Source organism: Salvia splendens, chromosome 10, assembly GCF_004379255.2.
Source record: "Salvia splendens isolate huo1 chromosome 10, SspV2, whole genome shotgun sequence".
Classification (NCBI taxonomy): Eukaryota; Viridiplantae; Streptophyta; class Magnoliopsida; order Lamiales; family Lamiaceae; genus Salvia; species Salvia splendens.
In genome coordinates, this window is record NC_056041.1 from 8,054,311 (window position 1) to 8,067,001 (window position 12,691).

The 12,691-nt window shown below is 34.4% G+C and overlaps 1 protein-coding gene and 1 long non-coding RNA gene across 2 annotated transcripts; one reads left to right on the forward strand and one right to left on the reverse strand.

Moving 5' to 3' along the window:
* Window positions 1-1,942: 1,942 nt before the first annotated feature.
* Window positions 1,943-2,875, reverse strand: LOC121752566. The gene has a single exon (XM_042147694.1). The coding sequence runs from the start codon at window positions 2,873-2,875 to the stop codon at window positions 1,943-1,945; it is 933 nt and encodes a 310-aa protein (XP_042003628.1).
* A 5,627-nt stretch (window positions 2,876-8,502) lies between these two features.
* LOC121751558 lies at window positions 8,503-12,176 on the forward strand. The gene is made up of 3 exons (XR_006040118.1): window positions 8,503-9,131; window positions 10,088-10,183; window positions 11,978-12,176. It is a non-coding gene; the product is annotated as an uncharacterized LOC121751558 (long non-coding RNA).
* Window positions 12,177-12,691: the final 515 nt, after the last annotated feature.

The window sequence follows — 12,691 nt, forward strand, 5'->3', positions numbered from 1 at the left end:
TTTAGAATACATGATTCATTCATTAATGAAAAAGCATTCTTTTTGTTGCATTTTTATATTCTTATTATAGAGAAATATAGAGAAAGCATTCTGATTATAGAGAAATATTGGAATTTTTTTTACAGGAAGTTTTAGAATACATGATTCATTCATTAATGAAAAAGCATTCTTTTTGTTGCATTTTTATATTCTTATTATTTGGTAACTAGTGTTTTTTTTATTATAGAGAAATATTGGAATTTGACTGATTATAGAATATTTCCTTTATGTTTTGTTTTTTGGGGTATTACAATTATAATTAGACTTGTCTATTCCTATGCCATTCTGTTTTTAAAGGAAGTAGTCCTTTCTTTCTATGGAAGTCCACTCTTCACTGAACATAAGATCCTCTATTTTAAAGGAGACAATCCTTTCTATATATGGAATGTTTCGCTTTCAAGTTATTGATTTACTTTTGTTCATTATGTTTATATTAAGCTAATAAATAACATGACCCCAATATGCCCAATTTCCTCATTATGGTAGGTTTTCATCATTGTCATATACATGATGAATCTCCCAATTCAGCCATGAGTAGAAGACCTTCATCTCTAACATAATCGACAGATCCAAGATGTGGATGAGAACCATTGTCTATCCAAGGCGCACTCCGAGCTAACTCGATCGTTACACCATTGGATAAGTGACAAAATTTTACATTCATTCGTCGATTTGAAGAACAAGACAAGAGATATACTAATTCTTAGCATATGGCCCATGATTGAACTTGTTATAACACCATCTCCTTTGTCATGTAACATATATAAATGAATGGCCTTCATCTCACATGCTTTGGGATTACTTAGACCAGTCCATCTTTTGTGACAGCAAAAAGTGAAAAATAATGCATGTGAGATGGGGTACATTTTAGGGTAATCACAGATGCATTGCATATTCGGACACACATCCATTTCGTCACAACCTTTATGATCATATATAGAACTATAGAAGACTATTTAATCGACTTATTTGGCATGGTCCAATGTAGCTTCCAAGTAGAGAGATGGGAAAGATACCTAGTGTGTCAACTGTATCACAGAGAGTGCAATTTTTTCCCCATCTTATACGGCAACTTTTTTATAATGTTATTCCAAACAAAAATGAAGTACTATGAACCCTAAATTTCATTATACAAGAAATAAGGAGTGCAACTTAATATAGCTTGAATTCTTAGTATTTCTGTCACCCTTCCTTCAATTTCCGCTTCAATTACATATAAGTCTAACTAATAGTAGTACACAATTATGAGTATTTACTCCTTTGCTTGTAATTGATCTCACAATTAATTAAGGTATATAGTCTTTAAGCTTTACTTTTTTAGTAATAAATGTCAATCGAAGATCATTAATAATAATTATAATAATAAATGCTAGTATTAAAACAATAGATTTAACAGTATAACACGTAAAATTGTGTGACTAAGAATCGGACCTACCAGTTAAGATGATATAGCCCTATTTCCAGGTTAGCATTAACTAAAATGAAGCAATAAAATTATTTGCAGAAATGTGCTAGTTACAGAGAACTTAAAGCTTGATGACAGAGTTTAAGGAAATACTAGTATTATTTGTATTTTCTTGATAAATAAACAATCCCAAACATTTGGTGTTGCAATACAAAGCCGACTAAAATTTACTTACAATATCAAATTCATCATCTCCACTATCTCTCCAATCATCCAATTCCCATTTGGGAAAGCAATGAAGCTTTTGGCTAAGAATGAATGAAAATATCCAAGATTCAATTTTTTTTAAATGACTTACAAAATTTTCTCTCCCTTATCTTCAAAAAAACAATCAAGATTTATCATATTTCCTCTGTTTCTTACCTTCACCACCTCTCATGTTGTCTGCATCTAGCAGCATTCAAGAATCCCATTTGATCACTATGAAAAAAAAGAATTTCAAGAAAGCAATCCCAAAACCTTGGTTTTTGCACAAAACTCATCTCCCTTTACATGGATTTCGATGATGTGAGAGAATTCTTGATCAATATAGTGATCCCTTTTGCAGCTTCTCCAAAACAAGTAGCCAACAACTGTATCAAGAATGAGTGTCAAACCATACAAGTAGGCGATCAGCATTCCCTCAACAAGAATGGCTGACTGATTTAGGCCTTGATTATAGCCTGTAACAACTCTGTATTGAAAGAGGGCTTCAATGGCAGCCAATCCCAAGTTGATAGGCAGAGCCAACGACAATGCAGTTGCACTTCTGCCCTTGATCACGAGGCACACCTTGATGATCGCCATGAATCCACCGCGCCTCTCCACTGCAGACGAGACGAAGGCCAGGTTGCAGATGATGTACGCGTGTGCAAGAATGATGGAGTAGAGCATGACCCCAAAGGCCGAGAGGAGGATGGAGGAAGAGGGCGACGATAGGCCTGAAAAGTCGAGGCAATTGAAGAAGATGGCTATGAGGAAGAAGGATGTGGCATTTGATGCAAGAATGAGTAGTGTGTTGCATAGTTGGGTGATGAGGAGTGGTTTGAAGAGTGTGTTGGTGTTGGGGTGTAGGGTTCGGATCACGGCTGCTTTGGCGAGGAGGAGGGACGAGTAAGAGAAAGGGGAGACGAAGAGGAGGGCGAGGATGGTTTGGGACAGCTTGAGGATGAGGAGGTTGAGAAGAGGTGAAGATGGAGGGAAGCCAGCCGCGAGGAAGAGGGCGGTGAGGCGGTTGTGAACTAGTGGGAGAAGGCGGGAGGAGGAGACGAGGGCCGGGGCGAGGAGGGATAAGACGGCGAAGGGGAGGAGGAGGAGGGTTGGGGTGGAGGTGAGGTGTTGGTAGTTTTTGAGGAAGGTGAAGATTGATCTTCTTATGATTGATTTTGCCATTTCTTGATGTGGGAATTTTGGTGGAGAGAAATGGGGAATGTGATATGTGATAGTTTGAAGGTGTTGATGTTTGGTTTTTATGGATAAAATGGATTGGCCAACAACTAGAAGCATAGGTGGAGTTGTCTCATCTTTGTTTTCATCTATTCTTCTTGGTTTGGAGTCCTTTTGCATGTGTCTTTGTGATCATCTCCATGCACTATTATGATGTTTCCACCTCTTATTTTTTTATGTAGGAAATGGGCCATAAGGAAACTTTTTATTTCATCTAAGCTTTTAGATGAAAACTATGTGACTTAGAAGACATGAAAATAGATGAACTCATTACCTTATCTATGATGATATAAACTATGAGAGTTGTCTGTCAGCTAATGGAAAAGTATATACAACAGTTAGGTACAACGATTAGCATATGCTTACACATTATTATACATATCATACTTATATATATGCATATATTATTCTTGTGAGTGTGTGTGAGAGAGATGAATATATTTGGATGAAGAATTTTGGAAGAAGTAATGTTACATGATAAAAGGTGAGAGAGCTTAGGAATTAAGGCAAGAGTTTTCAAGCATTGCTTCAGGTTGAAATTAAATAGAGTAATAGAGATTCCTTGAAATAGACTCGTAGTATAAACTAGTATGATGATAAAATATTAGAATTCGAGGTATTATTATTCTTCAATCACATCATAATTACATAAAACTTTTGCTCAAATTAAGAATATCTCACAAAACTGCATGACGCCAATTGACAGGTAATCGAAAATGACATGGATTTCAACTTTCAATTATGTTGAAATTTCATAAAATAATAATTTTCTGGTCATTGAGGCCAGCAAGGGAAAATGATTCAATATTATTAGTTCCTGTAAATCAATTCATTAAATTTAAGTCATGCGATATTTTAGAAACCAAAATTTGAATATAATTTCAGTTTTCTTTATAACACACAATTCATTTAATCTGAAAGAGGTGCTGTTTGATTTTTTTGAATTTAAAATTGCAATCAAAATTCAATAATTAAATAATAGTTTATTGTTTCTCGGAGGAACGGTTTATTATATCTTACAACTGAGGTGACTATATACAATTGTCATATGTTAAATTCAATTGAACCATTATTAGTGTTTCTATGATTATTACGTTGTTATAAAAAAACAAAATTATTGAAATATAGATTACAATTATCGCAAAGATACATAAAAATGCATTATCAGAAGATGTATTATAATTATAAATAACATGGGATTGAAGGTTTCTATTTGATCATACCCCATACTTGTTGACAATCATTTGTGTTCATCTATATATATATTTATATATATGGTGTCTCTCTCCTTATAAACTCCAATTAGATTCAATGATCTCAAACAATGAAGTACTACATTTTTATCAGTGTACGATTTTCCTCTAACCAATAGGTTAGTAGTCGAAAATGTATTCGAATTGTAAATAAAAATTTAAAGTGTAGTGATCTCAGTTAAAAGCCTGTAAATAAAAATACATAAAATAATTAATCTCACTTAGGTCAAATCTTTAAAAATAATGCAATTATTATTATTATTAATATTATTATTATTATTATTGTTGTTGTTATATTGTTATTATTATTATTATTGGGTTGAACCCTAAGTAGTTATAATGATAAACTACTTTTGAGAGTGAAGTGATGTTATATTTATAAGAAAAATACACTCATGTAGCTTCATAAATTAAAATAATGGTAGCTTTTAATGTAGTCTGAAATATTAATAAACAAATTATTGAAGCATGATATACTAGTAGTATTATTTTGGCAAAACACATTCATAGATCCTTATACTTTAATCAAAATGTTCATTGGATCCTCGTACAATTTTTTCGTTTTAATAGATCCTTATACATTTCTCATAAATTTCATCACATCCTCGTACAATTTTTTCGTTTTAGTAGGTCCTTATACTTTGATTATAACTTTTATTAGGTCCTTATACAAAATTTTTTTTATTTTAAGATATTCATTTAATTTTATCTTAGATAATAATTTATATTCAATTAAATTTAATGAACCTTTTAATTTTATTATTTAACTTATCTTATGATTATAAATATTCTGGGAAACGTATCTTTCAATATAAATATAAATAATCAATTGAAAATTCGGATAGTTATTCTAAAAAAACTTCGATTTTAATCTTCAATCATCAAGGTTAACCTTTTTATTATTCTCTACAACTTATTAAGATTATTGGATAACAAGATGATATTATCTTTATAGACTATGCTAAGTTAAATAATGGAATATGAAAAGTTTATTAAGTTTAATTAAATTTAGATTATTATCCAAGATAAATGTAAAAAAGTCCCTAAAATAAAAGATTGTACAAGGACCTAATGAAAGTTATGATAAAAGTATAAGGACCTACTAAAACGAAAAATTGTACGAGGACCTGATAAAAATATTATGAAAAGTATAAGGACCTATTAAAACAAAAAAATTGTACAAGGACCTAATGAACATTTTGACTAAAGTATAAGGACCTAAGAATGTATTTTGCCTATTATTTTTGGCATCGGAAAATTCATCTGCCACTTGACAGTTGAATTTTATGTGTGATATTTCCATCCACACAAATTCAATAATGTAAAAAAATTGAGATGCATGTCATTGTCTGATCAAAACCACGTAGTTTTAATTGTATCCGCATTGTTTTATTGCTTTTTTTTGGTTATAACATAAAACCAACAAAAATTCTGGGATAATATTTCAGTTGATGTACAACTCATTTTGTTTGTGTAGGAAAAATTCAAGACATAAAATAGCAAACAACATTTGGATTATCCAACCAACTATTGAAAAATACTGTATTCTGCTACATCATATCATAATAATCGAATAATCATCGATCTATGTTGATTTATTATAAAGTATTCAATCGAATAATGCATATATAGGATATATATTGCACAAAAGATAAAACATCGAACACTCCACCAATTGGCTTTCAATTATTCTTGATTTTAGATAGAGCCTAAATTCAACTGTACATTATTCTGTATATTCAATTACTAATATGGGCAGACACAAGCGGATGTGGGACGGCTTTAGTCATTATACTAATTTTTTAATTGTTAAATTTGTTGAAATTGTCACAAATTATTTTTAGCCCTCGCTAAATTATGCTGATGAACTTCAAATTATTAGAGGTTGAGGATTATGAAAAATTGAGGAAATGGATTCAAAAGAAAATATTTGAATAAGGAATAAAAAGTAAAATAAACACGAACATATTTTAAGTAAAAGAAATGATGAATCCGCGAATTTCTGATGTTAGTGAATGCAGGAAAATACAGATCACGACACAAAGAATTTACGTGGTTCGATTTACTGAAGTAAATCTACGTCCACGGGAAGAAAAGAGGGCAGAGTTGTATTGCTTGATCTGTTTTCTACAGCTTACAAATACAAACTTGCTATTTGATATTTTATCTCTAGAGAGCGAGAGAGAGAGTCCCCCAATCTATCTGATCTAAGTTCTATTTATACATTGAACTAAGATCGTGGCTTGCATCACCATTCATGATGGTTGTGGATGTCGTGGAGGTCATGCGATCCTGCATGGGCCCACTATCCTGCATGAGTTAATGACTGCTTGACACCACTAAATAGATCGTGGGTGTAGTGGAGATCGTGGAGGTTCTGACATGAGTTGACTATCTCCCAGTTCGGTCAAATACTGAGACCGAACTGCTGAACTATTGCCGAGCAGCTTTTGCCGGTCTGAGAGTAGAGCTTGATTGGTCGGCTTTTACCGAGCTGTAGGCTGGGGCCGAACTCTTTGGTAATGCCGAACTGATTGGTCGGCTTTTACCGAGCTGTAGGCTGGGGCCGAACTCTTTGGTAATGCCGATCTGATACTCTTCCTTGGGCCTTGGGCTGATGGGCCGTCACTGCTGTTGGGCTTGTTTAGTCCGTACTCCATCACTACCCCCCCCGAAAAGCGAAGTGAACTACTTCGGCGAAGCGAGTCACTTCGGCATTCTGGATAAAGGTACGGGGTAAGTTTGATGTTTGTCTTTGGTCTGATGAAATAAACATCTTTGACCGGACTCGTCTTTGGTCTGATGAAATAAACATCTTTGACCGGACTCGTCTTTGGTCTGATGAAATAAACATCTTTGACAGGACTCGTCTTTGGTCTGATGAAATAAACATCTTTGACCGGACTTGTCTTTGGTCTGATGAAATAAACATCTTTGATCGGACTCGTCTTTGGTCGGATGAAATAAACATCTTTGACCGGACTCGTCTTTGGTCTGATGAAATAAACATCTTTGACCGGACTTGTCTTTGGTCTGATGAAATAAACATCTTTGATCGGACTCGTCTTTGGTCGGATGAAATAAACATCTTTGACCGGACTCGTCTTTGGTCTGATGAAATAAACATCTTTGACCGGACTCGTCTTTGGTCTGATGAAATAAACATCTTTGACCGGACTCGTCTTTGGTCGGATGAAATAAACATCTTTGACCGGACTCGTCTTTGGTCTGATGAAATAAACATCTTTGACCGGACTTGTCTTTGGTCTGATGAAATAAACATCTTTGATCGGACTCGTCTTTGGTCGGATGAAATAAACATCTTTGACCGGACTCGTCTTTGGTCTGATGAAATAAACATCTTTGACCGGACTCGTCTTTGGTCTGATGAAATAAACATCTTTGACCGGACTCGTCTTTGGTCGGATGAAATAAACATCTTTTACCGGACTCGTCTTTGGTCTGATGAAATAAACATCTTTGATCGGACTCGTCTTTGGTCGGATGAAATAAACATCTTTGACCGGACTAAGCTTGTGTCCTAATTTGGCGAGTTTCATCGCTCGGATCGGACTTTCCGTTGTCCTAATTTGGGGATCGGACTTTCCCTTGTCCTAATTCGGCGAGTTTTATCGCGTGGATCGGACTTTCCCTTGTCCTAATTCTGGCAAGTTTTATCGCGAGAATCGGACTTTCGTTGCAGTTCGTTTCAGACGAAGTGCTTGATTCTTAAGCTGAATTGCGGTCTTGTATCCTCTTTAGAAGCTTGGACTTCACAATCGTTGGCTTATTGCAGCTCGTTTCAGACGAACTGCTTGTTTAAGCTGAATTGTGGTCTTGTATCTTCTTTAGAAGCTTTGACTCACAATCGTTGGCTTATTGCAGTTCGTTTCAGACGAACTGACATCTCTTCGGTACGGAGGAGATGGAGTTCTCCTGTGGTTCCGGTACCGAGGAGGAACAGGAACATGTCGGGGTTGAGGATTCTTCTTTCCGGAAGACACGGCACTACTGCGGTAGTGACTTTCATGTCTGGAGGAGGAAGGAGAATCCACCCTTTTCGTCTTCGGCTCTTGGCTCTTTTGCAGGAAGGCTAAGAACTCATCCTGCTTCTCAGCCAAGAACAGCTTGACAGCCTCATTCAAATCAGGCTGCTGGGAAGACTCGGTGTGTGGACCTTTTGAGCGGCTTGTTCCTTCTCCGTGAGAACTGGAAGTAGATTTTTCGCGAGGCTGCTTTCCAGGCCTATGGGCTGCTGGATTAGCTTCCTTATGGTTATCACGGACGAAGGCACGGGTGTTGTGATCTGGTATGTAACATCCCGAATTATAGGCACCAATAAAAGGTTTGGATATGTGGTAAGGAATAGTAGTTAAGTTAAACCGTAAGGTATAAATTTGATACGAAATGCCGATTAGTCAATTTTCGGCAATTTCTTTTGTCCGTGTAAAATCATAAATCGAAGCTAAGGGGTAATAATTTTATAAATTACAAATTATGGCCTAGAATAATTGTTGATAATGTGAGGAATTGTTTTGGGCCATTTGAAGGTAATTAAAAAAATTTCTATCGCCGATAATTTCAGTTTTTAACGAAAACGATCGGCGAAACTTTTGAAGATATAGACAGGAATAATTTTGCCTTAAACTAGAATTTAAATGCTAAATGATGATATAAAGAGTTCCTAAATGTGATATCATATGATAGGGCAATAAAATGTTACAAGATAATTAATTTATTTAAAAACTAACTAAATAATTAAATAATGATTAGAATTCTCTAGAGAATTCTTTTGTCTATCATCAACTCCAAACCCCCCCTCATTTCAGCCACAAGCACGTCCTCCCCCTCTCCATGGAAGACCAAAAGCTTAAGCTTTTTAATTTCCAAATATTTGTCATTTAATCGGTAAATCGATCGGGTAATCTTGTATCCGCCGGCAAATCGAGGTAGCCCTTTCTTCCTATTCTATTTTTATACCTTGAACTTGAGTATATGTTGATGTTGAAGGGCTGAAATTTCATTCACTCGGGGGTAGGAAAACTAACCGATTAAATTTCGATATATTGACGTTTACGCGATCATAGGCCTTCATTTGTCGTTGTTTGATATTGAATTAGAAGTTTGATTACATGGATGTGAATTTGGATGAATATTGAACAGGGGGGGAGCTGAATTGATGATATTTGATGTGGAATGGTTGGGTTTGAGATAAAAGCTTGAGAAGAATCAAACTCTCTAATCTGCCGCCTCCTAGTTTGAATTATTAAGCATTTTAAGAAAGGTTAAAACTTTTGTTTAACAATTTTAAAAATAACTATATTTAGTCTTGAGGTCCCCTGAATTTTATGGAGAATTTAGGAGTTCAGTTACTGCATTTATAAATTGTTAAGACAATACCGCCGGAAACTGTCAAAATTGTGGTAAACTGCCATATTTTAGTATGTTCTATCCGAATTATTCAGGGCATTTAAGGTCAATGAAAACTTGATTTCATAATTTCTAAATTAACTATAAGGTGTCTCGTTGTTCTCTGAATTTTGTGACTAATTAAAGAGTACAAATACTATTTATAAAAATTGTGTAGAAAATGTTGCCAGAAACTGTTCGATTTTGTTAGTCTCTGGTAAAAGGAGAATATCTCTCAAACCATTAGAAATTTTTGAATGAATCTTGTTGGATTATAAACTATACTTCTTTGGGCATTTAAAAATATTAGGTCAAGCCTCTAAATCCTTCCGAATGAATATAGAATTTTTATGACGAATCAGTCCAGTGCAGTTGTATAGTTAGATGATTTAAGTTAATATAGCAAATTAATTTATTTAGATGATTTAATGATGAAAACATGATCATGGGTAAATATGAGTTATTAATTGGTACGCTATTTATATTATGCATAAAGCGAAGGAGCATATAGTGCGTTTTGATCACAAAGGAGTGGATTTAGAGGGTAGAGAAGTATCAAGGTGAAATAGGCTTATGTTCATAAGCCTGCGAGGTAGCGTATCCTCTCTATGGTTTTCGATTCTTTAGGTTGAGATGATGTGTGCTATAATGTGATTATATGTGAGATGTTTAAATAATGTGCTTAAATATGCTTATAATTTAATATGTGGATTATTATGATTCTTATTAATTTTAATATGAATGATCTGTGGAAAAAAAAATGGTACGAATATGAATAAAGACAATGGATATGATATGCAATGAAGTGTAGTAAATTATGAAGATCTGAATAATGTGAAATATGTCTGAATAGATTATGAAAAAAAATATCTGAATATATATGAAAAAGAGTGTCTGTGAATTCGATAAGAATGATTATCTGAAGTGATATTTGGAAATGGAATAAATGTGAAAAAGAGATTTGAAAGAAGAATATGAAATAAAACGTCCTGTTTGCTTGGTCATATGTGTTGGGTACAATTGGCATGCCATAGGACAGCAGCACTGCATTATCTGTGATCACTCGTCTTCTGGATAACCGAAGCGAGGATCGTCTGTTATCTGATGGGCCCCTATCTGATCTGTCTGATCTGCACCCTAATGGGTGGTTTGATTATCTGTCCGCACCCTCATGGGTGGTCTGATTATCTGTCTGCACCCTCATGGGTGGTCTGATTATCTGTCTGCACCCTATGGGTGGTCTGTGCGGAGTCCTCTCGAGGACAAAATCCGCGTCTGCATCTGATTCTGTTTCTGATCTGGTCCGTGTACCCTGCCTGAAACCAAGCAGATATTGGGGCTATAAGATAAAATAATATCTGATGATTTCTGAATAAAGGATCTGTAATCTGTAATCTGTGATATATGATAATATAAGATAAAATAATATCTGATGATTTCTGAATAAATGATCTGTAATCTGTAATCTGTGATATATGATAATATAAGATAAAATAATATCTGATGATTTCTGAATAAATGATCTGTAAGCTGTAATCTGTGATATATGATAATATAAGATAAAATAATATCTGATGATTTCTGAATAAATGATCTGTAATCTGTAATATGTGATATATGATAATATAAGATAAAATAATATCTGATGATTTCTGAATAAATGATCTGTAATATATGATAAGATAAGAAAAAATTAATATCTGATGACTTGTGAATAAAGGATCTGTAATATGTGATATGTGATATGTGATTTGTGAAATATGATATATGATATGATTGTTGATCAGTCCTCACGGAGGAAATGATATTTTATGTTGAACGGTCCCCGCTCGGGGTAATTAACACGGAAGAATAGTATACGAAAATAAATGGTAAAATGAGAAAAATGTGATATGAAATGATATATGATGATATGCGAAATCTGGAGAAACCAAAGCTATAAGATACAATGAAAATGTTGTAGTATAGAAATAAATATATGAATATGTTATCAAGAGACCATAAGAGAAATATGACGAGGATGATGAATATATATGGGTATCTGAACAGGTATGCTTTGGTGTGAAAATTCTGAGAATTTGGAATATATATATTGTAATAATAAGTCAAGATAATAAGGAAATGGCATTAAGAATGAAATCTCTGAAGAGACATGAGTAAGAATATATGGAAAAGTTGTATGACGATAATACAAATAAGTTTGATATAATGTGATTGTAAGTAATTTTGGAAATCTGTGAAATTGAAATGAAAACAAGCAAAAGATTAAAAAGGAAATAATGTAGTTATTATAGTTACTATTGTCTTAGCTGAGAGGGTTGGATTCTGTAGTTTGGATATTGCTACTGGGCTTTCGAGCTCACTCCCCCTCTTTCCCCCCCTGCAGGTTAGAGTCGACATTATGTCAGTGGTGTTGCGCAGCTTTGCATCTTTGGCGAGTCACTGGTGGTCAACTTGGTTTAGTAGTCGTGGCATGTTATGTAATAGTTAATCTTTAACCTTCCGCTGGATAAATGTTAAGTTTTTAAATGTAATAGATTTTAATTATGCTTTTAAGCTAAAAAGAAAAAGGAAAAATTTCAGCACGGGTTTTCGATACTGAAACGTGACATCACTTATTCGGTGGGTTACCTACCGGGTAAGGGGTGTTACAAGTTTTGGTATCAGAGCCTAGGTTTAGGCGGTTCTGGAAAGAAGTGATTCAGTAAAGTGTGTAGAAACATGCCACATAGGTTTAATTGTCTGTTAGTACCAGTGACTCGATGCAGCTGCTTATGTCTAAAGTGGAAAGAAGTTAACAAGGTACGGGACATAGTTTCCCGTGCGACCGAGAAAGATGTTATATGGGACTGGCCACCCCATATAGCTCTAATCTCGGTAGCGTCGGTATGTGTAAAAGATTTAAAAAAAAATTCAGGGAGGATGGGTCTGAAAATGTTGATGAAAAGTATGTCCTAATGAAAGATACTAATAAATATATGCAGATTATGAAAGAGTATAAGTAAAAGAGAAGAAAATGAGTTAAAGGAATGATATGGAAAGAAAGTAAGTTATAGACTAAGTGACCATCATGATATAAAAGTGTAACACGAAAATTCAC